This window comes from Anser anser (assembly GCF_964211835.1).
Source record: "Anser anser genome assembly, chromosome: 1".
Lineage (NCBI taxonomy): Eukaryota > Metazoa > Chordata > Aves > Anseriformes > Anatidae > Anser > Anser anser.
In genome coordinates, this window is record NC_139720.1 from 72,369,136 (window position 1) to 72,395,551 (window position 26,416).

Here is a 26,416-nt window from a genome sequence, read left to right on the forward strand (position 1 = left end):
CATTATGAAACAGTTTCCCTTCCAAGAAGCCTTCAAGTCAGGAAGCTCTGTCTGCCCACACAGGAAATTCCTTTGCAGCAACTTCCCCAAAAAGGAAATTTCCCTCAGAAGCAAGCCCAGCTCATGCCTTTGAGCAGAGCTGTTTGAAGAGGCTCTGGCATGCGAGCCCCACAAACACCCCTGGCTTCTCCCTGCAGCCAGCGTGCCGGGATCTGCGGCTCTGCCTTTGCGCTGGTGTGCACAGACCCCGCTGCACTTGACTTTTCTCCTGCTTCCCCTGCCAGAGACAGCCAGAAGCACTCAGAGGAGACCAATTTCTGAGCTTTTACTAGAGAAAAATCTCTCTGTTCAAGAAAGAGGCACAGGACGCATGCATACATAGCTGAGACTGCTGTGAAATAGCGGTGGAAGAGGACGGTATGCTGTAGGAAAACTTCCCAGACTACTCCAATCCCCTAACTTGGAAATCAGGGGGAAAATCTGCAGTGTGTCTTAGAGCTCTTCCAATGGCACCCCAGAGACCGCACTCCGGCCCTTACACGTACTCTGGTTTTAATTCAGTGAACTTTTGCAGTGAAGATTTGCAAGCAAAGGGGAAGGGAGGGGAGAATATATGGATGGAAAGGGGGGGGAAACCACATTTACAAAAATGAATCTCACAGACATCTTGTGAATCATTAAGTGGGAGAAAGCCAAGAACATCCAAGCCAGAGTGAATAACAACATACAGCATTTTATGAAGCACCTTAGCAAAGGGGACAGACATAGATCAGAAGCACTGCCAGACTTCCAGTAAGTTTTCAATTTACTGTGTCAAATCACAAGTAATACTGAATAACTTTTTTTTAATGACTATGCCCAGAAACCCAAACTGGGGTAAGAGAGGAAGCAGAATTGAATTTCACATTACACATTATATGGATGAGACAGGGCCACATAAGGGGCACATGCTGAACTGGATCTTGGACTGGATGACAACAGGAAAATGAAAGCAACCCTCTGAGAGCATGTGGGAGAAACAAGTGCTAGGGATGACAGAACCACCTAAGGGGGTGATTACAGTCCACTGGAGGCCTATACACTACGAAGAAATACTCTCAGCCTTTCCCCTCACTCTCTACTTTAAAATTTGTTTTTCCAACACTTGATGGGAGATCTGGTCCTTGAACCCAAAGCTCCAGCAGGCAGCTGCCTGCCCTCCTCTCTCATTCCCTCCTTCACCAGATAGCTTTGCCCTGTTCCCTCGCCAGCTAATTTACATGACTTTTTTTTTTTTCTATCACTGCCCTTGGCATTACATTCAGTGATTCAGTCAGCTGTTGTGTAAAGAGACTTTTGTCAGAATTGTTTAAAGGCAAATCCCCCCACTTTTATCCACAACCACTAGCTGATGAGTTAGTTATCACCTAAAAGAGCCCTTTGGCATAGCAGATGCATACTGAATACTTATTTACTTGGATGGCATCCACACTACTGTCAAGCCACTGGAGAAGGTTATGAGATGGGGTAAAATTTAAAAACTGCCACACTAGAAAAGACCGCTGGCCCATCTAGCCAAATGTCTTTGGGAGTGGTTGCATAAGCAGAAAGTACAGGGAGTAAGGAAGCATTAAGTAATCTCTTCTATAACACATTGCTTATCTCAGTCTCTGGTAATCCATGCTTTAAGGACCTCATGAGCTGTGGTTGCGCTGTGGTTGCAACCAGAGCATTGTCTGAATAGTATAAACATAAATAAAATATAAAGTATAAAATATGTATACATAGTGTAGAATATACTGACCAAGTGACCTACCCCTTCACAGGTTTATTTTGTTCTTCTTAGATCCAATTACACTTTCAGCCCCCTAAATATCTTCTTGCAACAATTTCCTCCATATAGTGATGCATCCTTATTCATGTATCTTTTATGTATGCTGCCCAATAACTTACTTCAGTTCTCTGGATTTGTTGTTCTGGAAAGAACTGTGAATACCTCTTCACCTTCTTATAGCAAGTGTGATTTCATAGCCACATGGTAACTAACATTCTTTCTCCGTGTCAACCCATTCACTTAGGAAACTATCTTATCCTCAGACTGCAAAATCCTATCGTTGTCTTTAGTCTCTTGGGAAGCAGAAAACTGGGGAAGCAGAGAGTTGTGGTTAGGTTCCTTATCACAGCAAAAACGACACTGTGGATAAGACCACAGACTAAGTGGGACTGAGTTTGAACAAACACAAGGTATTAAAAAAAACTCTCTAGAAGTTCACGAGACTCAATAAGGAACTTCTACTTCCTAGCAATTTTGGTGCAAAATCATGGAATTGATGCAGAGTTGCTCAACAAACTGGTGACTGATTTTTGACAAATATCTTTGCTTCACTTTGCACTCAAGGGACATTCACAGGTTATAAAGTAAACCCCCATCAAAATGTCATAAGCTACTCACATTCTTAACTGTTTTCTACTGAACAGCCCCAACATCTTTCTGGGTGAGATTTCCCTGTACTGTGGTCCCATACAAACACCAGGAGCTGAGCTGCTGTCTCTCAAGAAGAAATGAGGAACTATTATTAAAATAAGAATAATTTACTGTCATCCCTATTCTGAGCGACACTTGGAGCAGTTAATTTAGCAGATGACCATAACTTCAAGCGGTAAAGACATGCTAGGCCTTTTATTCATACAGAAAACGATGATGTCCATGCTCTTCCAGTTGTCAGGATCTATTAAAGTGCAGTTCTCCTCAGATGCAAATTATAAAAAGTGTACATGCAATTTAGAGCTGGTTAAGAGACAGGTTTTGTACCACTTTAACTGTATTTTTACAGACTTTGCATTTTTGATGTTACATCAACTTACAATTGTTGTAAAAATGCTTCAGAGTGGGGACCGTGTAATTTCAGAATAAAACTATCAACGTAAACTACCTTTATTTACTTTCGTAGAATCATAGAATATCTCGAGTTGGAAGGGACTCACAAGGATCATCAAGTCCAACTCACACAGGTCTACCCTAAAATTCAGACCATGTGACTAAGTGCACAGTCCAAACGCTTCTTGAACTCCAACAGGCTTGGTGCAGTGACTACTTTCCCGGGGGAGCCTGTTCCAGTGCGTGACAACCCTCTCGGTGAAGAACCTCTTCCTGATGTCTAGCCTGAACCTCCCCCGCCTCAGCTTGACACCATTTCCACAGGTCCTCTCACTGGTGACTAAAGAGAATAGATCGGCACCCGCCCCCCCTCCACTCCCTCTCGTGAGGAAGCTGTAGACCGCAATGAGGTCCCCCCTCAGCCTCCTCTTTTCCAGGCTGAACAGGCCAAGTGACCTCAGCCGCTCCTCATACGTCTTCCCCTCTAGTCCCTTCACCATCTTTGTAGCCCTCCTCTGGACACTCTCCAACAGTTTTACATCCTTTTTGTACTGTGGTGCCCAGAACTGCACACAGTACTCGAGGTGAGGCCGCACCAGCGCAGAGTAGAGCAGGACAATCACTTCCCTCGACCGACTAGCGATGCCAGTTTGATTATTTCAGTTTCCAAAGTGGTGACAAGACTGTTTGTGAATTAGTCTTCACATTAGCAGTCTTTAGGAAGTGGCCGATGGAGTGCATTCAGTAAGAAAGTACTACATGCAGCTGACTGGGTTGCACCTGTAACTCTAATCTAACAGATTTCAAACCATATGCAATACTGCCAACTCTGTGCACCTGATCTCATAAAAACAGATTGAAAGATCATTTCACCTGGGCCTCTACTTTCAAACACAGGCTAACTCTCCAGAACCTGCTTCATGCAGCTGAGATATGGGGAAGACAGCACTGTGAGCCTACTGGGGAGAGCACGTAGCACAAGAGGTGCTGTCCACCATTTTTGTGTCCATTTTTTCTGATCATAAGCAATAATTTTACAACTTTGCCTAAAAGGGGTGGTTGTAACATGCTGTGTTAGTAAGTTTCAAGGGAAAAATGAAGAGTAATAGAATCTGTGTATGAAACCTAAGTTCTTGAGCTAGCCTCTTCTCCATCAGATCTAAGTATTTCAAACATGTACATATACACGATGTGTCAAAGTAAAAAATAAAAAAAATAAAATTGAAGCTTCTCAGCTTTGACAAATTTTGACTGCTAACTCTTCTCTGGGTTGAATTTTTTTTTGTGCATACATGTTCTCACTGCAAACAGCGGAGCACCAGGAAGGCCCAGGGTGGGAAGCAGTGCTTTCATGGTCACGCTGGATTCTCCCAGAAGTCACACAAGAAAATCACAGTTACGGAGGACTCACCACAATACTAAATATCCAACCGATTTGAGAGAGAGATGTTTGGATTTACCTCTGGGCATTCTGTTGAACCGAATCAGACACCAAACTTCGAGATTCAGCCATCATTACTGCACATGCCGATAATGCCGTGGTAGGAGGCCAACAGCAAACATTGACTCTTTACCAGTCCAGCTGCTTCAGGTCTGCCCACCACAAATACGGCTACTCTTGCTGTCACCCTCAGTCCCTCTGCTTGTTTTTCATTCTGATTTTAAAATTGAGAGAGGGTTTAAAAGTAGATGAGGACTGTAAGTGTTCCATCTCTTACAGACATTGAGTGCTATCCCTTATTTGCATTCTGCTGAGCTCCAAGGCTCTGATTCTGAACCAAATCTTGAACTTCTACTGTACGTGACCCATTTGCTGCCACCACACACTGTGCATTGCATCTGTGAGAACGATACAACATGGAAGTAGAGAACAACTCCTGTGATCTGGCTATGCTCCCTTTCAACAGGTGAAAACCACCAAGCAAGTTGCAGAGCAGTGATGAAACAAGCTCAATGTATTTAACAATGGTATTTGTCACCAGTGCTTATTAGTATTTAAAGAGCAGTAAAAAAAAAAAAATACCTCTAGTAAGAAGATCAAGGTGCCTTAAACAATTACACACCCAGCAACACAGTAATGACTACCCATAGTAATGCAGCTAAAAGCCCAGAGGTAATAGGACTAAAGAAGTTTCCAAGGAAGCAATATACAAAGAAGTATGACACAGGAAAAAAAAAAAAAAAGAGGGAACAAAGAAGTATCTGTGTTTTTCTGACAAAAAGCCTTCACTAAAGCACAGAGAGGAAGTGAAAGCCAACAAGGAGGTTAAAAACTGAAGGAGACAGATTGCTTGGAAGAAATCAGAACGGAAGAGAGACTAGGAAGGAGGAACTTGTATACATAAAGGGAGATTTCCCCCACTAGGAAGTACACAAGGACACACACAAGTGGCAGAACTGAAATGAGTAACTGGTTTGTGGACCAGCAGGGACCAGGGCTAATTCCTTCTGCACTACCGAGAAGGAGGAAGTGGAAAGGGAGAAATTCTCAGAATTGCATAAGACAAAAGTGGCACAGTTGTTCCTTCCTCTCTTCCCCCAACCACCGTTCAAAGTAGAAGCACAGCACAAAACTCCACGTTTACTTCTACACAAACATTCTGAATAAAGCCACAGCAGCTGCTAAGGCAAAAGACAACTCCTATTGACAAGTGGATCCAGAAGGTCACACACTTTTTTTCACCCTGCAAATATCTATTAGGCTGGCTTGACAAACCCTTTCTGGTTCAGTACCAATGTTTTCATCTAGTACTTGTGCATTTTTACTCAGGAGAGTAGATCCACAGTTGTGCTTCCTGAACCTTTCTTTATCACTATTATTGATATCAGAGCCCAGGGCAGCAGGACTTTGAGCTCTAGAGTCTGTAAGGAGGGAGGGCTTAAATATCACAGCATCTCTTTGTTGGCTTGAGTTGGTGGAAATGTTCTTTAAAGCTCAGCATCAAAGCATTCACTGTATAAGCTGGAAGCTTTGGTTCTTGTGCCAGCAGTGACTTCTCCCCATAATTAATTAATACCATATTAATTGTGCATGTTCCACAGGCCTGTTGAGGAGGTGCGGCAAGACCTGCACACACAGATCAACCTTTTGGGTGCAGCCCCAGCACACAGGAGGGAGAAGGTAATGACATTTCAAGTACTCTCCAAGGAGAGCAGATTACAAACGATGTGCTCAGGAGGCTGTGCAAGTTGCTTGCAAGCCCTGCAGTGGCACTTTAGCAGGTAACACACAGCAGGGGCAAGGAGGGATCTTCCACCAGCTGCACCCTTGTGCAATCTGATGGGATCCAGGCCAGCTCTGAGGACAACCAGCAGGCCAAGAGGAAGGGCCCATGGCAGCTGAGTACCCTCGTGGGTAAGATTTGGCCACAAGTCATAAGATCCTGCAAAACTGCTGGAAGGAGAAAGGGGTGGGAGGAGGAAAACAGAGATGAGTTGACCCAGTCCCTGCCATGCTGGGACACATCTCTCAGGTAACTGCCATTGGCAAGAAAGTCACACCCATCCAGTTGCTTTGACCATGGAGGAACCTGTGCTCCCCCTCAGAAAACCAAGAGGAGAGTTGAGACAGAAACCAGGGAGAAAAGAGGACACAGCCACCAACGCCACCTGTAAAGCTGCATGTCCTCAGACACGCTGCAGGACGCTGCTGGAGATGGCCACCCACCCATCAGCAGCCACATGAGACGCTTCAGCCCATGGGCAGATGCAAGGATTGAAACCAGCACTAAGGCCTACCTGTTGATGAGGGTGATTTATGGCATGGACTCATCCTCCATAAAACAATCATGCTGGTGGACACGTATACATTTTCAATTGCAATCTGAACAACGGGTACAGCTGGCCTGAAATCTAACCTGTAAAGAAGTTTTCACTCTACTGCTTGCACCAGATTAACTCATCTCTATAAAATTTTGTGTGGGTAAACAATTATTTGCTTTTCTGAAGGTATTGTGTGTTTGGCACTGCTAAAAGAACTATTTAAAGGAACAAAGAAAAACAGGACTAGCAAGGGAAAATTTTAGCTAGAGTCCAAAACCAAAAGCTGCAACATTAAAAATACATGAAAAAGAACCATAAAAAAAAGGGAGATAATACAGAAAATTTGCAAGGCTTATACACTAACAGCACAAATTTATCCCAACAAGTTACTTTTAGAAAAAGGGAAATCTATGCCTTACTATGAATGTGTTACAGCACATCCACAGAAAATACTAAAAAAAAAAGAAAAAGTAGTTAAAAAGAAGTGTAGATAAAGACCATGCTACCTATCCTGAGATTACAAGTCACCTTAACAAACTATATATAGAAAGAGAACCAATAAAAAGCAGGCTTATAGCAAAACCATTGTGAATTCTGCTTAAGGCAAGTAATATTTTTTTTCTCATGAGGAAGGCTAAAGGCAATTTATGTTAACCATATAGAAAAGTAGCATTTTTTTCCTTTACAATGGCATGAGAAAGACAAGCAGAAATAAACAGACAACTAAACTTTATGTAATGTAATTAGTTGTATAAATACAGATTAAAAACTTAATCTGTGGATCTGGAGATCCAGTGAGTGCCAAATCTAAGACTCCAATCCTATACTGTCCCATTCTTTCATCAGTTTGAAAGAAAGGCTGAACAAGTCTCTCTACATTTTAAAAAATAAAAAGGTAGCTATTTATAGCTGCATTTATTGGAGCTGTTTCCTTATCAGGAAGCATGTAGCTGGGAATTACTGTCTGCCTACATCGGAAATTCTTTCAGAGATACAAAAACCCAAAAAGGAAATTTCCCTTCAAAAATATTCTTCTTTTTATTTTTTCCTGCTGGTGGGTTGAAAATAAAAATAGTTAGTGCTCTGACCCAGTCACTGCCCATTTGGGAGGTCTGTTCTGTCAAGAAGCTTCAAGACACCTGAGGAGAACATTAAAAAATGCTTCTATAGACCTGAAAGAGCACTTTGCCATAGGAGGAGTCCCTCATCCCGTCTCTCCACTGAACACATACCACACTACACCTGTGCCTCTGAAGGCAGGAAGGACAGCTGGTGAATCACTGGAGATATTAACTTAATTTTAACTTGTCACAGCTTAATTTGACAGTTTCATTTTCTGATCTGTATAATTGCTGTAGAGTTACTTGACCCTGCTGTCAGTGGAGAAAAGACACTTTCACTCAGTGGGATATAGAAGTATACAAAGATCAAAATCACACAGGCATATGTAATAAATAAAGCAGGTTGCCCAAGGCTATTCCCAGGGTATGATTTTTATGCGTAAAGATCTATAAGCAAAGATTTGGAGCTGAGCAAACATCCCAGTTCTTTGACCATAGAAAGCCCATCAGTGGTCACTGTTCATTAACTCCCAGCATCACTAATTGTATTCCTACTAAATATATAAACAACTCCACAGATCTTGAACAAAGATCACTGGCACAATAATAGTAGCATGCTAGCCCTGTACAAAACAAAGTTTTAACAAATATGTTCACTTCTTGTGTAAACATATTCATTCCACAAAAGGCAGACAGTGCACAAGCATCCACAGCAGAGGACTGGCTGACTCACAAGTGCTTTCCCCCTCCAAATACATCTGGAAAGTGATTTGAGAAGAGATTCTTAACTAAGGTGTTGGTGGCTGGGCCTCCAAATCTGGATAGAACCATCTTACAAAAGACTTCTTCAATGAACATACAAATCACTGAGTCCTTCTGCTCCAGCAGTAAAATGAGGAGTTGTAAATCAAGCATTTAATGGAGATTCTATCAGGCTGTACTTGTTAAGTATCAAGAAGGAGTGCCAGCACAGGGGAAAGAAGACATACAAGTAGTGCAGAAGGAAATCCAATGCAATAAAAAGGACATCAAATAATTGGTGTGTGTGTGTGCGCGCGTACACACACATCTCATTACATTAATCCCAAGTGCCTTGAATCTGTAGTAGGTTTCTCCTCACAAACGATGAGCCCCTCTAATGCTAGACAGTGGTGTTCTCTTCCAATGTTCAGAGGCTCAGCCCTGTTTTATTATTACAGGACTGGACATAGCATGCATGGCCTGTTGCTTCTGAAGTTGTGTGTTTTTGGTTTTTTTTTGTTGTTTTTTTTTTAACCACACTTCTGTTTTTTGTTGCAAGGTGCTCGACACAAAACGGTTTGTTATTGTGGAGTTTCTAGTCATGACTTACACACAGTCTGTCTTCTGTGTCTTCTTTAACTGCAGCATTATTATAAGTATCGGGCTCTTTACATTAATTTTAGTTCTTAAAAAGATTAACGTAGAAGCATTTGTAACATAACACAAACGAAAAAAATAAATAGACACATTTGGGATGGAAAAAGAAAAAGCAATCTAATTTTAGATTCAGTGATCTTGACAGCATCCCTTTAAGACAAAGCTAAAAATGCTTCAAACACAGCAATACCATAAATGTCCTGCTGCTTTTGATTCTTATTCCTCCCCACACTTTCCAGGGGAATTCCACTAGGGATCGGCTTGAATCCCACATTAAAGGGACAATGCTCCCTTTCCCCTCTGAGCAGAGGTGAGTCTGTGTTTTGAAGACTTAAAACCCTGGAGTGAAGATTTGCAGGAGTATAACAGACTGGCTTAGTACCACTGGGAATCCCACACCACAACCTGTATATGCCCCAAAGCATGGGTCTCACCCTCCCACCTTGGGGCTGCTTTACAAGTTCCCTCTAGGATAGGAAGGATCCTATCCTTCCACACATTTTGACTGGGATTGTCACTGCAGGAAAACACTGCACTAACTTCGTCTGCATATATACATGCATGTGTGTGTGTGTGTATACAATATGATACACACATACACACAAAAATACGTGTATACATAAATGCATATATAAATTAACAAACAAACAAACAAAACAACACTCAAGTCCAAAATACTCTCTCAAGAAGCAGAAGCCAACTCACAGCACTGTCCCTCTAGGACACTTTTCACACTTGATCTGGATGCCTCTGCCAACAGTAACTAGGCAGCGGTAAGGAGATTTAGGGTTCAACTCGCCTGCTGTTTGTATCAGGCGTGACACCTAAATGGTCCCCGAGTCACCCCGCTGTAAACCTTGTGACAAAGGGCTCAGTTTCCCAGAGGTGATGAAAAAAGACCACGTCAGAAAAATGTAAACCAGGATTTTCCTGATGCAAAGGTCACGGTTTTCACAGCTGGATCAGTGATGAGGGTTTAGCCCTCCCAATCCAGCATATTCTGGATCAAGTTCTTTCAAGAAGAGTGGCTGCATCTGTACTGTGTTCAGACATGGTGCCAGAATGAATCTGAGACTGGGCTTCCCACCCATCCAAATTACCAGCCTGTATGATTGCTTCAAAGCTGGCTGGAGATTCACTGTAAGAAACACCCAGGAGGCAGGCTGTGCTTTATAACACACCCAAGAGGTCAAAGGCCTGCCATATCGATAAACTACATTTTGCTAAGCTTTAGCATACATCCTTTGCTTTTGTGGCACGATCTGAAACAAGCAAAAATACAGACAGTGGTCCCTGATATTAGAGAAAATCTGTAGATGAGTTAAATTCAGATAAGCCACTGGGGAAACTGGCCTTTTAGGCAAGAGACAGGTATAACTGACCTCTCAGAATCACAGAATCATCTAGGTTGGATGAGACCCCCAAGACCACCTAGTCCAACCTCTGACCTAACACTAACAAGTCCTCCACTAAACCAGATCACTAAGGGCTACATCTAAACGTCTTTTAAAGACCTCCAGGGATGGTGACTCAACCACCTCCCTGGGCAGCCCATTCCAATGCCTAACAACCCTTTCAGTAAAGAAGTTCTTCCTAATATCCAACCTAAACCTCCCCTGGCACAACTTTAGCCCATTCCCCCTCGTCCTGTCACCAGGCATGTGGGAGAACAGACCAACCCCCACCTCTCTACAGCCTCCTTTAAGGTAACTGTAGAGAGCGATGAGGTCTCCCCTGAGCCTCCTCTTCTCCAGGCTGAACAACCCCAGCTCCCTCAGCCGCTCCTCGTAAGACTTGTTCTCCAGACCCCTCACCAGCTTGGTCGCCCTTCTCTGGACTCGCTCGAGCACCTCCATGTCCTTCTTGTAGCGAGGGGCCCAAAACTGAACACAGTACTCGAGGTGCGGCCTCACCAGAGCTGAGTACAAGGGGACAATCACTTCCCTAGACCTGCTGGCCACACTGCTTCTTATACAAGCCAGGATGCTGTTGGCCTTCTCGGCCACCTGAGCACACTGCTGGCTTATATTCAGCCAGCTATCAAACAATACTCTCCCTTGTTCATGCTTTTCATCCTAACAACTAGATGTAATTCACAGTCATGAAGGAGCCAGGCCCAGTCACTTCACTAGGGCTGACCAAAATAATGGTCACTGAGGCTGAAAGGACGGCTAGCTAGCATTTCCGCAGTCCAGCCAGCCTGTCAATAGATTATTATGAGTTATAAATTGTGCCTTAAGACCACAAAAAAATTATGATCTACTAAGGGAGGCACTGCTAAACAGTGTAAACAGATAGACCCTGCCCTTAGTAGCTCACAATATAAATGTGCAAGAAAAGCCCACAGTGGAAGAAGATGCAACAGCAGAGAGATCAAACATTCCAAACAGCAAGGTGGTAGTGAACAGTGCAATTATTCTGTTTTTTTTTTTTAATTATTATTATTTGTGTGGTTTTTTTATTTGTCTGTGTTTTTGTTTGTTTGTTTTTTGAGTGGATTGGGATTTCTTAGAAAAGTACAAGCTATCCAGAGAGAGAATAAAACAAAACATAGAAAGGAGATGAGGGGGAGAGGCGAGCCTATAAAGGACAGCAAGAGGGAGGAATGAGGCTTAAGTGGCCATATTGTGAGAGAAGAGCAAAAAGGGGTATGGAAAAAGCCAATCATCTCAGAAAGAGGCCAGTTCAGATCCTGTTAGATTCAGTGGGAATCATAGCACTCATTTCAGTGGGACCAGGATTAGTCTCAGAGTCATTAATTTGACATTCTGGCCACCTCGCACAGTCCCTTTGTCTTATGAAGCTTTTATTTTATTTTCCCTGAATGTGCGTCAGTTAGTTTTGTTCCACAAAGATCCTTCCAAAGCAAATATTTTTATTGCTTGCTGCTCTAAATGTGGCTTAGGGTGAAGGGCTTTTTTTCCCGTCTCACTACATACTTTCAGTTCAACGCACTGAATATTCTAGTAACTAAATAACAATATGCTTAATGCTTCGAAGTGGCTGTTCCAGCTGCTAGCCAAAACTGCAGAATAATTAACAGGTGCCAAAGGATTAATAAAAGGAGTAGCATAATTAATAGACACTACACAGAAAAAATGGATCCTTGGCAACCCTGACAGTGTTGCTGTTTCCTCCTCCTTCTTTATTGTTTCCTGCATTCCCTTAAAAAAAAGAAAACTGGTGCCCTTAAAACACAAATGACGCATCTAAACACCAATGTATGATCAGGAAAAAGAAACTCTTGCTTGCTTTCTTTAAATTAATTTTGGGTCTGATAAATGCCTTAGGTTAAAGTACCCACCAACTGAAAGCCCTTCAACTGCTTGGCCTGCCCTTCTAACTCATGTCCTGACTTAACCATGACAAAGAGGGCCTTTTTGCAGAATGTGGTACAGCTAGGGTCACGAAGATGTACAACCAGCACAGAGTCACGAGACTGTTCTCCACTGAATTAGAGTTTCAAATACCAATAAAAAAAGGCATGCAGGAAGATTCCTATGAAGTACTCACTTAAAAGTTAAAGTCCTTAATACAATCATGTCAGAAAATTAAACAGATTTCCTTTCTGTCCTCCTCAATGAAGGCAGTAGAACAGACAGTAGATACAAGGGACACAAAGATGTTAAGATAAAAAATATGATCAGACTAGCTGTATATGACCAGAACTATATGCTCTGAAGTTCATCAAAATCATCTGTAGCCTGGAACATATCCCAGACTGGAAAACCAAAGACCAGAACCCAAGCTTGCATTTGAAACAAGGAGTTCTCAAAGAATTTTACAAACAGGTTCCCATCTTCCTCCGCCTCCCAAGCCCCCATCCTAAAAAGTGAGTGAAGTCAACATGATGACAAACACCACATTCCCTATGTAAAAGTTCTCCCTTTTGAGGCGATGCATGTACTGTGACCTCTGGGGGTGCCTTTTCACTCTGAATATCAGTGCAGGCTGTCAGGAGTTCAAAGAAAGGCAAGAGCAATAAAAGTTAGTTGCTGCCAAGAATAATTGGTATGTGCGTACAGAAAAGAATGTGCAACGTGCCTTGCTATGACAATGGGTTGCAGGCATATAAAGGATGCCAACACTAAAGAAAGAAGAGTAATTAGTGCAGAGGAAGAAATGAACTCTTGTTCACGCTTGTATCAATAGAGAACACTGAAATCTTTGCCTGTGAGATAATGTCCATCTCCTTAAACAAACACATGCGTTCCCAAAGGAAGGCGCCCTTCAGAGATAAAAATCAGACCGTACAAATTGACAGAAATGTGTAAGGGGGAATGCTGCTTTACAGGCAAAGACACAGATCAGAGCATGCAACAAGTCCTTTTTCAGCATTGATATTTCTGTCTCTCTTCTTAAAGAAGTTTTATGTTCTCTCTGAACATAAAAAAAATAATCATGAAGCCTTTAAGCACATAATTACAGTTGCTGTTCTAGAAGAGAAGGCAAAACACCTTATTTTTATTCTGTATATTAAAAAAAAAGGAAAAAAGGTTGTTTTCTCTCTGACTTATTGCATATTAAGACATATCCATAACTTAAATGGAGTTCCCTCTATTCTGCTCCAAGAGTTTTTTACCCCAAGGTATTGGCCATAGCAGAAAAAGAGTAACTAATAGCATTGAACCAGATAAAAAAGGTTTTTGTTTGTTTTTGTATTAAAATCTGTTAAAAAAAAAGAGAGAAAACTTTTTCTCAATTGTAATATGAAGTAAGCTTCCTTGGAGTTAAGGGGTTAAGGGGTATGCAAATAGTTTCACAGCTTCCACCTATCTCAGCATTCTCCATTATCACAGTATCTGGGCAGACACTTTATTAATCTTCACAACTTCTAAAAAAAATCTATGCAATCACCGTTTTTTCATTTTAGAGTAAGGAAGCTAAATCAAGATGCCCAAGGTCACAGAAGACACCAAGGGCAGAGCCTTGTATGAGAACTGAACTTGCTTCTCTGGAGTTCTTGGTAAACATCTCCATTTTCCAAATGTTCTCTCTACCTGACTTCAGTGCAGTCTGGTAGAGATTAGATTTGCTGCAAAGTTACCACAGCACACACACCAGGGACAAAGAGCAAACTGGAGATGACTGTACATTCTGACTACATACTTAAAATAGAGGAAAACAGTCTCCAGCTCCCCACTAACAGTTTATTTACAACGCTCCCAATACTTATTTAATAAATAAGAAGTGGATGTTAGGCAAATGTCTATGTTTATAAGTATGGGTCAAAAATCTCTTACAGAGAAGTACAATACCAGAGAAAATGTTGCACGATCAGAAAATCATTCTCACTATTCCACAGCTTTATAAATAATACAGCTGATTACACTGCAGTTCTATACTACAGGAGTAGTAGCTGGGAAGAAACTTGCTAGTTAAAAAAGAAAAGGAGGTGTAAGAATGGAAAAAACTTTTCACATCAACCCCAGGATACGGGGTTTCTCTGTAGACTTCAATCTGTGATGACCAAAGAGAAAGGAGAAGTGCTTTGTATGCTTGCAGCTAAGAGGGATATGCATCCCACTCTTCCAAACTTTTCATTTCTCTTTTCTCCAGTCTCTGGATCAAGTCAGGCCAGCATAGCTAAGAACCATGTGCTCACCAAACAGTGAGGAATAATTCATAGAACCAAAAGAAATTGCTCTACTAATTGTCCAGATACTATTGGCTATTAGCACCTTTAAAGTGCTCTTAAACATTAGCAAAAGTGAAATTTCTAATAGGAAGGTACAGAACACAGTCCGAATCTATCGAGTGCATTTCATGGTCCATCTGAAACATTTCTCTCCTGTTCTTCTCCTCCTACATTGCCACTGAAGGTGAAAATCAGTGCTTGGGCAAACTGTTACTTTCACAGTTGCACTTGTAGCACAGCTCTTGAATTCGCAAATTGGCAGAAATGAAAATGTACAGTTTAGGACACTGAACTCTTGCCTTTGGTTTGGTAAATGTCATCAGAATTTCATGAAAATAGAGAATGAGGGTACCCTCTCCAACTACCAGTTCTGTGTATGGCTGCAGACACTTACCAGATTTCCCTGTTGCGTTGGAGTGAGGGTTAAAGGAGATTCTTAATCTTTATATAATGCTTTACCTAATCAACAAAAACAATAATAAGAATGGAACCAAACAAAAACTCAGATTTAAAAAACCCTCAGACTTTGGATCTAGATCTAGTCTTCATACATAGTAGCACAGTCTGAACTAGAACATGGCTACTTTCCCTTTTAAGGTAGTTCAGATCTGGGTCCAAATCTGTGCCTCAGACATCTCTAAAAAGTGAGAGGGGTACATGCACAATTTGCAAAATCCCATGTTAATACCTCTTGAACCTCATGACCCCAAATCCAAATGGTACTTAGCTTTCTCTATACCTGGTATTAGGAAGACTGCTCCTGGAATATGATCTTGAGCTCTGATGTCCTCATTTTAAGAAGGATGTCTTAGATGAGAAACAGTTCACAAGAGATGATACAAAAATAATTTGAAATCTAGAAGCAGTACAGAAAGATTGACAGCTTTGAGAACCTCTCTTCCTATCCAGTTTAGCCAAGAAAAGGTTAAGAAGTGACTTTATCTAAAAGCACCTATATCAAGAGTAGTCTTTTGACAGTATTTAGCAGGAAAGGCGATAATGAGATCTAATAGTTTGAAAATGAAGATTGACAAATTCAAACTATAAATAGGGCACTTAAAAAAAAAAAGCAGCAAATAGGGAGGATAATTAAGCATTGAAACAACTTACGTAGAGGCCTTCTATCCCTTTCATCACTTAAGTCTTTACATGGAGAGAAGAAATCTTTCAGCATAACATGCTCAAACCCTTACTGAACTTAAAGGCTACTATAACTCAGGTAGTAACAAATTATTTTAGAAATGCATAACGGTCCCTTCTGGCTCAGCTATGAATCTGTATACTTTAAACGGTGGTTCTTAATGTGACTATTACTGCATACTGAGCTAAAAAACACTATACTGACATGTACCATAACTAGTAAGGCTATGTAAACGTGCTTCGCATTGTTTATTATCTGATACACCGACTTTGTGGAAGGATATTCCACAGATGCTTAATGATTAATCTTCTATGTTTTTACACTGTAGCACATCAGACTGGTGTGGAAGTATTAATGGGATGAAAGCCTCCTTGCAAGTTTAAAAATATGCCAATCAAAACAAAATAAAAAAAAATAAAAAATCGAGGCAAAAGTTGAATCACACCTAAAATAGCAGATAAAAAAGCTTTGACTGAAAGGAAACCCTTTAAACTTCACACTTTACCTAGCATGCCGGCTAGCTGATGGGAAGGAAGCTGGTAGTAAATACACTGAGTGCCCCACCTCTTTCAGTATCAAGGGTCTCCGCCTTCCCGTCTTGTGCATCTGCTAAACCCAGTTGGGAAGGCAATAATTAATTTGAAAGCCAGCCATGATCCTAGGTTTGGAAAGGGCAGCGACTCCCAATGAAGAATTAAATAGCACCAACTAATGGGATGAAAAGGAAAAAAAAAAAATCTCGGGCTAAAAGCCACGGTGTGGAGAAGCACTGCTTCTGTGTCTGATTTTTTCCTCTAAATTTTTGACATAATCTTCAAAATGCGTTCTAAGTGCCACAGCAAGTCCTCCCTGGACTGGGGAAAGAGGCCAGCAGCCACATGCACAGGCAGGCATGCTCTGGGAGCTCTGGAATACTGGCAGAGGCCAGAGCCAGGCAGAAAGGCTGCGGTGCCAGCTTGCATTCCTGCGCATCAGAAGTACAACCTGGGCTATGCTGCAGAGCACAGGCAGAAGGGAGCAAGAGGCAACAGCAGGCAAAATCACGACTGTGCAGAAAACAGCATGGACAAGGAGTGATCCTGGGGCAGTGCAACTCACTGGCCTGCAAGCGAGCAAGCACAGGATTACTGAAGTGCTGGGAGAACAGTTTGCATCCAGAAAGGAATGTGCCTGAAGATTGCTGAGGACAGGAATGAGAACATCTCATGATAAACATGGACTTTTTTTTTTTAATAGACTACCTCAAAGACCATTTCCTTTTCTAAAATCCCAAAGACATCTGTGGGTTAGCAACACAAAGTTAGTTTGCTGCTGACCTTGTTGCTGCTTGTTGTTCAACTACCCCAGGAATGTGACACCTGAAAAAAGTTTTCTTAAAACCTCTCTATTTACATCAGAACTGTTTCCTCTCTAAAAAGGAAAATTCCACACTTCCTCATCCCCGCCCTATCTCACTAATTCACCTCTCAATGGCCAACAGCCCTTGGCCTTTCCTATTCCTCAAACATTAAATCATTTCAGTAAGGAAGTGCCTGGCTCTTGCCTCGCCCCCAGCTCCAGCTTTTGTTCCAATGTCAGGGATGTGCCCTTCCTCCTTTGCAGCATCCTTTTGTGCACAGCTAGGCCCTTTCTTCCTCTTTCCCCACTGCTTCTGTCAGTGCAGTAGTAGTGTGTCTGGGCACCAGGAGCATTTACTACTGAGACCCGTAACAGCCTAAAAAATACATCTGTCACAGTTTGTGAAACTGACCTTGTGCCACAGCACATCACTGAGAAACTCCCACTACTTGGACAGATGCACAGTGCTTCCCATCAAAATAAAACCTCCATGTTTTTCCCTGTCATGAGAAATAAGCCCAAACTTTGATGAGAAGTGGCAGGGGGGAGATGACAGAAAATAACATCTGCGCTGTAATTGAGTGAATTCCATTGTTTAAAAATAATATAGAGAGAATCAAACTAGCAAAAGCTTAGAAAAAAGTCTAAAGCCAAGGGCTTCCCCCACTTCTCTTCCATGAAAATAAATAAATAAAATCACCCCCTCACCCTGCCCCGCACCCTCCTCAGCTGCAGGAGGCATGCCTCCGCACTGACACTCACGCAGGTGTGCTGGCAGTCTGATCGTGTCTTCCTCCATCCTTATCGCTCGAGGCACTGGGACATGTAGTGGTGTCGAGGAAGTGTGATTTGGTACCGGGCTCGCTGGAGGTGTGTAGGAAATTCTTTCCTGCTGTTAAAAAGAAAGCAAGGGGGAGAGGGTAGAAAAAAAGAGAGGACAATGTAAACTTTGGAACAGAGGTGTGAAACCAAGCCGGGGAGGGGGATGCAGGAGGAGGGATGGAGGGGTATGCATGGTGGGGCCAAACGGCACCGGGGGTCACGGCTGGACCACAGCCTGCTCCGAGCCTGCAGCCAGAGACTGAGCAGCTTTTACAGTGATGGTTTTAATTTTCAGGAGGCCCAAGAAGTTTCCAAGGGTTTTCTCAGAAATTTGCTAGGGGAGGAAAGGGAAGTGACACAGAAGTGGGGAGCCTGAGTGGGTTTTATGTCGGTGAAAATCTGACAGCAACAACATTATATGTGCAGGCGTACTGTTACAGAAAGCACTAAAAACACTTAATCTTGTGCTAACAAAGATCTGAGCTTGTTTATTAAGTATTCAACAGTTCACACCTTCAGAGCATTTTAAAGACATTGGTTTTCTGCAGCGAAGACAAAACTAAACTATCACTGAAAAGTACCCTATCTACCACTGAGTAATGTGGCACTTTTTTTTTTCTTCCCACCTAAACTAGTTACCAGCACTTTCTTTGAAGTAGTTTATCTTGCAACCAAATAAATCAGCATACAGAAAGCAGCTAAGCAAGGACAGCAAAATAGAGTTAAAGGACAATCTGCAAATGTTGTGTTAGGTTCATAATTGTCACTTTATTTATTTATTTTTTTTTACTAATGAAAATGTCTGCCAAGAAATTCAAGACTGAAATTTCATCCGATCTGATGGGAAAACTCTTCCATATTCTAAACATGACCTCCAATCACAAAATAAATTTTACCCTTTGTAAATAAACATAGCCACGATTCAGTAGAAACATAAAGAAATCATTATCATATGTTTCTTGGAAGGCAGTGAATATTATGCCCCAGAATTGGGCTGCCAACATTTAATGATGGCAGTGCAAAGAGCGTGGATTTACATCCACATTCTGTAGAAGCAAAAGGAGCTGCTTTTGCTCCCAAGTGTTTGCAGGACAGTATAGGTGCAACTCCCTACCCTCACCCTGATCTCTGGCAAGTGGAAATGACAAGCCCTGTTGGAGGAAGAAAAAGTAATCACTTCCATTACAAACTACAACATTATCATGGCTGTGCAACAGGGAGTTGGACTGACACTGATAGAGGCACCTGTACAACATAACATTAGCACCCTCACTGCCAGCAAAGGGAAGTAGAGCTTTGTACAATATGAGTAAATAAATATACTAAACAGAAAACTCTTTGGGCAGACTAGGTGACATGTCCAAAGAGAAAAGGGCCATGCAACACCTGGAAAGTCCCGTGTCTCTCAGCCACTGCTTCTAACCAAGCCCAGGTCAGCCTGGCATAAGGTGCTGCTATCAGGTACCTGCTCAGGTAGAAGCAGGAGTCTCACCTCAATGTCTGGATTCCCACCACTGTACTTTATCTACCGCTGCTGACTGTCAGATGGAGAATAAGCAATCCATTTTAACACTACCTGTTCTGGGTTTAGGCTGAGTGGGATGGCGGGCTGATTCTCACTCCACCACCACTACGTTGCTAATTCTGTGAGCACAGCCTCCCTGGCTTTCAGCATACTACTTTGTACCACAAACTGTTCACTTTTATGTTCCAGTCTTCCACAGTGTCCTTCAGTGTCTTACTCTGTCCACTCAGGCTCGGCTTTTGTCCATCAGCTCTTATGAATTTAGGTATTCTTCATCAACAGGGATGTTCACTAGGACATGCTTGAAAGACACACCTGTGGAGCTTTCTGCTCCACAGCATTCTGCTTCTAACTTACACAGTTCATTCCCTGACCTGAAATGGCTGGCACTAGGCCTCACACTCCTGGGAGGTTCAGATCCATGCCCAGAGCACATCCTGCAGCCTCACTGGGAATTTGCACCTTCTCATCAGTGGTGTACATACGAGCGATTAGCAACAAGACCAGCCACTTCCTAGCATTTCCTGCTGCGATCCACAGCTCAGATAATCGAACCACACTGCAGCTGCTCATTTTGTTTATAGAATATTTATAAAAAGAGGAACACTTCTGAAACACAGCCACACAGATGCTTGCCTCTGCAAACAGGCACTAGAGGACAGATGGGAGACCTGAAGTCCTTTTCCCCCTGGAGAACACAGGGTGCAGACCGACCTCAGGTCCCACTTCATGCTCACACAAATACTCAAATCACCACTGCAAAGTCAAGTGCTGAGCATCTTCAAAGGGCCTTCTCACTGGCCAACAGCAGGAGGAAAGTAAAAGAAGCAGACAAAACTAAATCCAATGCATTTCCCTCAACACCCAGAAGGTGCTATACCAAAACAAGATGTAATGCATGCAGTACAAGCTGCCTTTCCCTCAGCACTGATTAACCTCCTAAAGGCGTATGGTAACCCGATTAATACCAAGACAGTTGCATGGAGATGTACTGTTTTAAGTAAATACATTTGATTCATTGTTTCCTAGTATTCATAAGAACAGGACAGCAGAAAACAAAAAGAAGTTGTGGAAATGCAGACTCATTCATTCTGTCCCAGTTATTTTTTCCACACAACTTAGATATCCACAGTAATGTGTGAATTGGTAATATTTGCAGAAAACATTTTAAAGGTACAAAGGGGAATTAGTTCTCTGGCTCTTATTTGTGCCTTTGAAATGTCCTCTCTTACCAATTCTGCATTTTTTCCAGCACCTTTAACCCAACTATCAAAGCAATCTGCAGACATTAGGTAAGTCTTTTTCTTTTTATTAGACACATAGGCAACCTGAGTTACAGAAAGAGCAAAGCTCAAATGAGCTAAGTAATTTCAGAGTTAAGCTGTCTTGAAAAAAGACCGCATGTGCCTCTCAAGTGCAATAGACTTAACAAGTGCATCCTGAAAGAGTGGCCCTCGTAACTGTCCTGGCCAGATTTCCAAAAGGTGTGGAATAGTAAAGTCACAGGGAGGTCAAGTCACTGGGCTCGTGAAAAAAAATTAACATCATCCCTGTTTGCAGCATGAGTCAGTAACATGGCTGGAAGCAGAACTGCAAACATCATTCCAGCCCTGCAACCTACCATAGCTCCGTGCTTCAACCATACACAGCACCCTGCCTACACAAGAGTGTGAATGCATGAGGTCACACATGCTTCTCCAGTATTTTTGAGGCTCTTAAGAGTCACGCTTCCACAAGATATCTGTTGTCTTCATACCAGTGAAAACAGATTGTTTGAGAACGGTTGTGGAGTTGTGAAGATAAAAAACAAGTGGTACTTTTCCTACAGGATCCATCAAACAAAATATGGCTGGTATCTCATGCTCTTAAGGTTATGCAACCAGATACTCTCCTACAAGAACTTTTTCTGAAAGAGTTTCGTAACCAGTTAGTTAAATATTTTCCTTTGCATTAAGGCCAAGAATAGATGGTTCAATGGTAGGGTTGTTCAAGCAACAGCTTGGGAGGCAGGATAGGTAGTACAGGGAGCAGAATCAGGATGAACCTCATTGTGTGTACTTGAGCCTTGCTGCAGTTTAGTCTACTAGTAAAAGAGGCTAAGTCAATACACATTTGTTGTGGTCCTCAGATTATTGGCGATGAGTGCTAGGAAAGAGTTTGGCATTATTGCATTCCAGATTCACCATGCGCCAAGGGACTCTAGAAACACTTAAACCCACAAGGGATCAAATGCTCAGCCCCAAACAACTAGAATCTACAAACAACTTCAAAAAATAGCAGATCCCTAACATTTTGCAAGTAGCCACAACGCAGTAGATAAAACAAATGGCACCTTGCCTGCTGTGATAGTTTTTGAAAGGCTTTCTTTAGCTCACACTGAGTCAGGGAAGTTTCACCATGAAATGTCACCTTGATTACAGGAAGTCAGCCTTCACAGAGTTTACTCTAGGGGTTGCTCCAGTGGCTGGTGCTCCAACAGTATCACTGAGACAACCACCCAGGCAGGACTGCTGAGACCACAGAATGCTTTCAGCTGCCCAATCTAGTAGGGACTGATTTAGATATATGCTTAAGAACCAAGACAAGGTACCTTTTTTTCTTCTTTGTACTAGGAAAGTACGAAATACTAAATATCCAGGTGCTGAGAAAGCCTCAGATCAAACCATCCTGTCTAAAAAAAGTAAGGTAACTTAACAAGCTGTATTGATCATGACTACCTAGTGGAAGTGTACTTAACAGCTGACCAGACTCCTGAAGCCACTACACACTGATTTCACATTGAAGAACTGAGGTAGATCCTTTACAGACAAAACCTAAACAATTAGAAAATTCTGGTTAGGAACACAAATTGTTCATACTGCCGGGTTTTAAATATACATGTATATCCAAATCGTAAAATTAAATTTGTAGTCGCCTTTTAATAATAGTTAAAAAAAGTTTAACAGTTGAGGACGAGTGACATTGCAATTAAAAAACAACTTCACACCTTTGCTAAATGTACACCCTCCTAAACTCTGAAACAGTGACCTTCATTACAAAAGTTCTCCAGCTTGCATTCTAACAGTCTTGTCCCTTTATTAAGTCTTCTCTGATGGCATGCACAAAAGACATATAATTTCACATAAATTAAAATAAAATACATAAAGTATGGTAAGCAAGCCCCTATGTTATCCCAATGACATGACATTGAAATAGCTGGATTGAGTGGTATGCCAAAATGACTTTTTTATTTATTAATAAAGCAAAGAAATATGTTACCAATGCAGCAGCCTCCAGGAAATCAAAATGGCCAATGTTGTCTGCAAATACGCTACGTTGGATATAAGGCAGCTGACTTATCACTGTGTAAAAACCTATTCCTGTACTTAATGCAATGATATTACAAAAGGCAAGTCAACCAAGAGAGAAAGTTGATATGCACTTGCCACCCAGGCTGCTGGTGTGCCTCCATCACTCTGCCCATCTCATTACATTTCCTGCTTACCCTAGCTACTCCAAACGGCCAAGGCTTCCTCCAGCTTCCCATGAGAAGTGGGTGGTACCACTAGGTGGAGATATGGAAATTTGGGTTGTGGTAACTATTGGGGGGCAAACAATTAGAAGTAAAAGAGCAGAACATTACCTGTTGTGTCCTCACAGGCTGTCCTTACTCATTGAGATGCTGCTTTAAAGGGAAGCTCCCAGCTACCTGGGTATCATCCTATCACCCTACTCCAGTTCCTCACCTGTGGGATGCGTTCAGAGAGGGCAGCACTAGCAGGTGTGCTGAGGTTTTGGTGCCCTCTTTGATTCTGGGGAAGCCCTGGCTTAAAAAACCCTGAAGTAACACACTCTTGGATTGCGCAAATCCAGGTTTGAAATGTATGGTTGTAGCTCTCGGGACCACAGAAGCCAATGCTCTGCACGTAAAACCATACACCCCAAATCATGGAGGATGTTCAGCTCTGCAAGGACACATCACCAGGGCTTCCACCTCCTTCAGCAAACATATCTAGAAATGGAAAGTGGTAAGACAGGTTCTAGGGACCAGGAGCTGGGGGAGCCTGGAAGTCTGGGGCGGGGGGGCTGTCTTTGCTACTGTGGCTCTTCTTAGGCATGGGTGCCTTGGGTAAGTCAGCAGGAAAAAATAGCCTTGGAGGAGAGTGCTGCTGGTGGGAAGGAGCTGCTTGCAGGAAAGCCTCAGAGGGCCCTGTATTTCTGGGCACTCAAGAGGGCTATGCCAGCAAACCTGCCGAAGATTAGCACAGGAGTCGACAGCAAGAGAGCAAGCATCATTAGGGAAGAAAGTCAGGAGAAGAAGAAAGGGAAGGAAGATGTATGCAGTGTTCACCAGTGTTTTGTGTGCAATGCTACAGCTGGATATAAAAGTCCAAGAGACCACCCACAGTTACAGGGTCTAACGCAGGGAGGAGGGAGGAAATCGGAGCCCCTAAGAGTCTGTACAGCACTGGGTATACAAGTAAAATATTGTGGGATTTTGGTCAATGTTGTAGCTTGCATACTCTAACTGCTGCCAGGGAAGAAGGATCAGGCTCCAGAAAAAGAAAAGTAAAGCTCTGCAGTATCAGGGTATGAATTAAACTCTCCACTTCCCTCCCTTCCCCCAGTTGCTGTCGTCTCCTTAATTTCCATGGCAGACTTCTCCTCATTTTTGATCCCATTAATACAGCAATTCACGTCAAATCTATAGCAGCATAATCAGCACACTATCAGTAATTAGAGAAATTAAAACAAACACAGCTCTCTGGAATGGACCTTATGCAAAGCAGCACTGGGAAAAGATTAACATCTCATTTCCTGCACACAGGGAGCAGAGATTGTCTCAGTGACCTTAGTGATTTTGTGAAGTTCAGTTCCTCCCCGCCTCCTGCCTTCAGCCTGCCTCTGATGAAACTCCCAGCACAGGGGCAGGAGATGGCTACCCCCTCAGGTCTCAATCCTCACTCAGGCAGATAAAAGACAGAGAGGTGCAAAAGAAAGGGAAGGGGAAAGGAGACAGTAGGGAAGTTCATGCCTCTCCCAAAATGATTACAGCCACTGCTCTAATTAAATTTAAGTCTTACGGGCAGCAATATTAATGCATTCAAGTGTTGTGAGAAGGCAGCTTGCGGAGGTCAATCTTGTTGTTGAAAATGCCATGAAAGGGTTCTATTATTGTCTGAGCACCTCAAAATATCTCTAACAAGCAAACATAAATGAAGCAAGAAACTTGCTGAACCACATTCTCAAAAAGTATCTCTTCACTAAGGTCACTGCTAATATGGCGGAATAGAGGGTAGAAACAGGCTGAAGGAAGATAACATCAAGTAAAACTACAAGACAATACTCAGGCAAAGAGCTTAGTAAGATTTAAGAAAGGATTATTCATTTCTATGAATAAAAAAAGACTGTTGTCCATAGATATCCAAGGGAGGCATCATAAAATATATATGGGAGGCAAATCCTGGTTCAAAAATTGCAAGAGGAATTGTCAGACACCAAGATGGGAGTAAAGCCTTACCAAGTCGAAGCAGGAGACCCTTCCAGGCTCCGCAGAGAGGCAGCAAAGCTCACAATTGGCCCACCTGGCCTGCTACTTCAAGGCAGAAGTCAACCTTGAATTCAACTGCCTGATGTTAAGAAGAAACTCCAGCTCCCTGTGGTCTCCCCGGCTCCCTTCCACCTGTAACTACGAAGTTTGTGTTATGGGGTTATCATCTCAAATTTCTCTGAAAAATCTGCTGCTGACCTCCGTTCAGCCAAGATATGGTGAAAGTTAGCTGCTTCTGTGATCCAAACAGCAACCCCTTTTGCACCTAGACCATGATCCTGCTTGCACATGCTCTTAGCACAAAGCACCACAGAAGGCTCGAGAGAGAGGTTACAGCAGGGCTACAAAAACACGAGGCTTTAAAGTGCTGTGGACAGTGAGCAAGAAGCAGGGAGAGCAATTGAGAGACTTTCCAGGCTGAGATAGCTAGCTGCACACATCAGGGATTTTACTGCACTTTTTTTTGCATTCTCATTTGTAAAGCAGGGAGTGCTGGGGAGCTTCATCTCTAGCATATGGAGGTTGTACAACCCTGTCCCTGTGCATGGGAACTCACACCCTCAACACCCATCATGGGAGTCACGCACTCATCACTTGAGTGCAAAATTTCCGGAGGCCATGAAACTGAGATGGGAAAACAAAGGGGAAACACGGTATACAAGGAGCTGCCCTCTCTCATGTTACAGGAATGGACAATCCCAGAGCTACCCTGCGGTTTCTTCGGACTAGCATGGCAGCTCAAGTGTTTCCACTTGGTCACATTAGGGAGCTGTGAGGATACTGGAAAGCTGCAACATTTTTACTGAACCTACAATTACTATGAACAGGATCTTTCTTGATAGGGGATATTAAGCACTTCCATAGCGCAAACCCCATGTCAGAACCATCACACGGACAAGTTCAAGTCATTCACTGCCATGGATTATCCACGTGCCCACCAGTCAAGCAGAAAACCCAGGGGAGAGTAATTCGTGTAAAAGTCACAGTTTCTTTTAATCATCAGTCATTAATAGAAACAAAATTCTTGAGCAGCTACAACATTGCAAAATACACATGTTTAAAATACCATAAGTATAAGAAATGGCCTATCTCAATCCTGTTGCATGGCTGGACTCTGCTCTCATCTGCACCTGCAACGTTCTCCAGTAGCTTTCTGTAAGCAGCAATTCTGGTCCTGATTTAAACCATTGGAAGTAAAGTCCACATAGGCATCTCACTCAATCTTTACCTTCCCCAGCAGTCACTTAATTTTACTCTCTCCCCATATCTACATGAAATCAGTTGGAACCTGAGGGTGAACGGTGTGTATACCTGTTTGAAAACAACTTGCATCATGATATGCCA

At 42.5% G+C, this 26,416-nt stretch overlaps 1 protein-coding gene across 6 annotated transcripts in view; it reads right to left on the reverse strand.

The window, feature by feature from the left end:
• ETV6 (ETS variant transcription factor 6) overlaps positions 1 to 26,416 on the reverse strand; it is a 145,434-nt gene that overhangs the window by 79,582 nt on the left and 39,436 nt on the right. For 3 of the 6 annotated variants that reach the window (XM_083820780.1, XM_083820782.1, XM_083820785.1), the window contains one exon: positions 17,958 to 18,087. The exons of 1 other annotated variant lie outside the window; for it this stretch is intronic. In XM_083820780.1, coding sequence (XP_083676906.1) covers positions 17,958 to 18,087 — 130 coding nt within the window. The remainder of the gene's footprint in view (positions 1 to 17,957; positions 18,088 to 26,416) is intronic. 2 more of the 6 variants (XM_083820781.1, XM_083820783.1) reach the window with 1 other exon arrangement.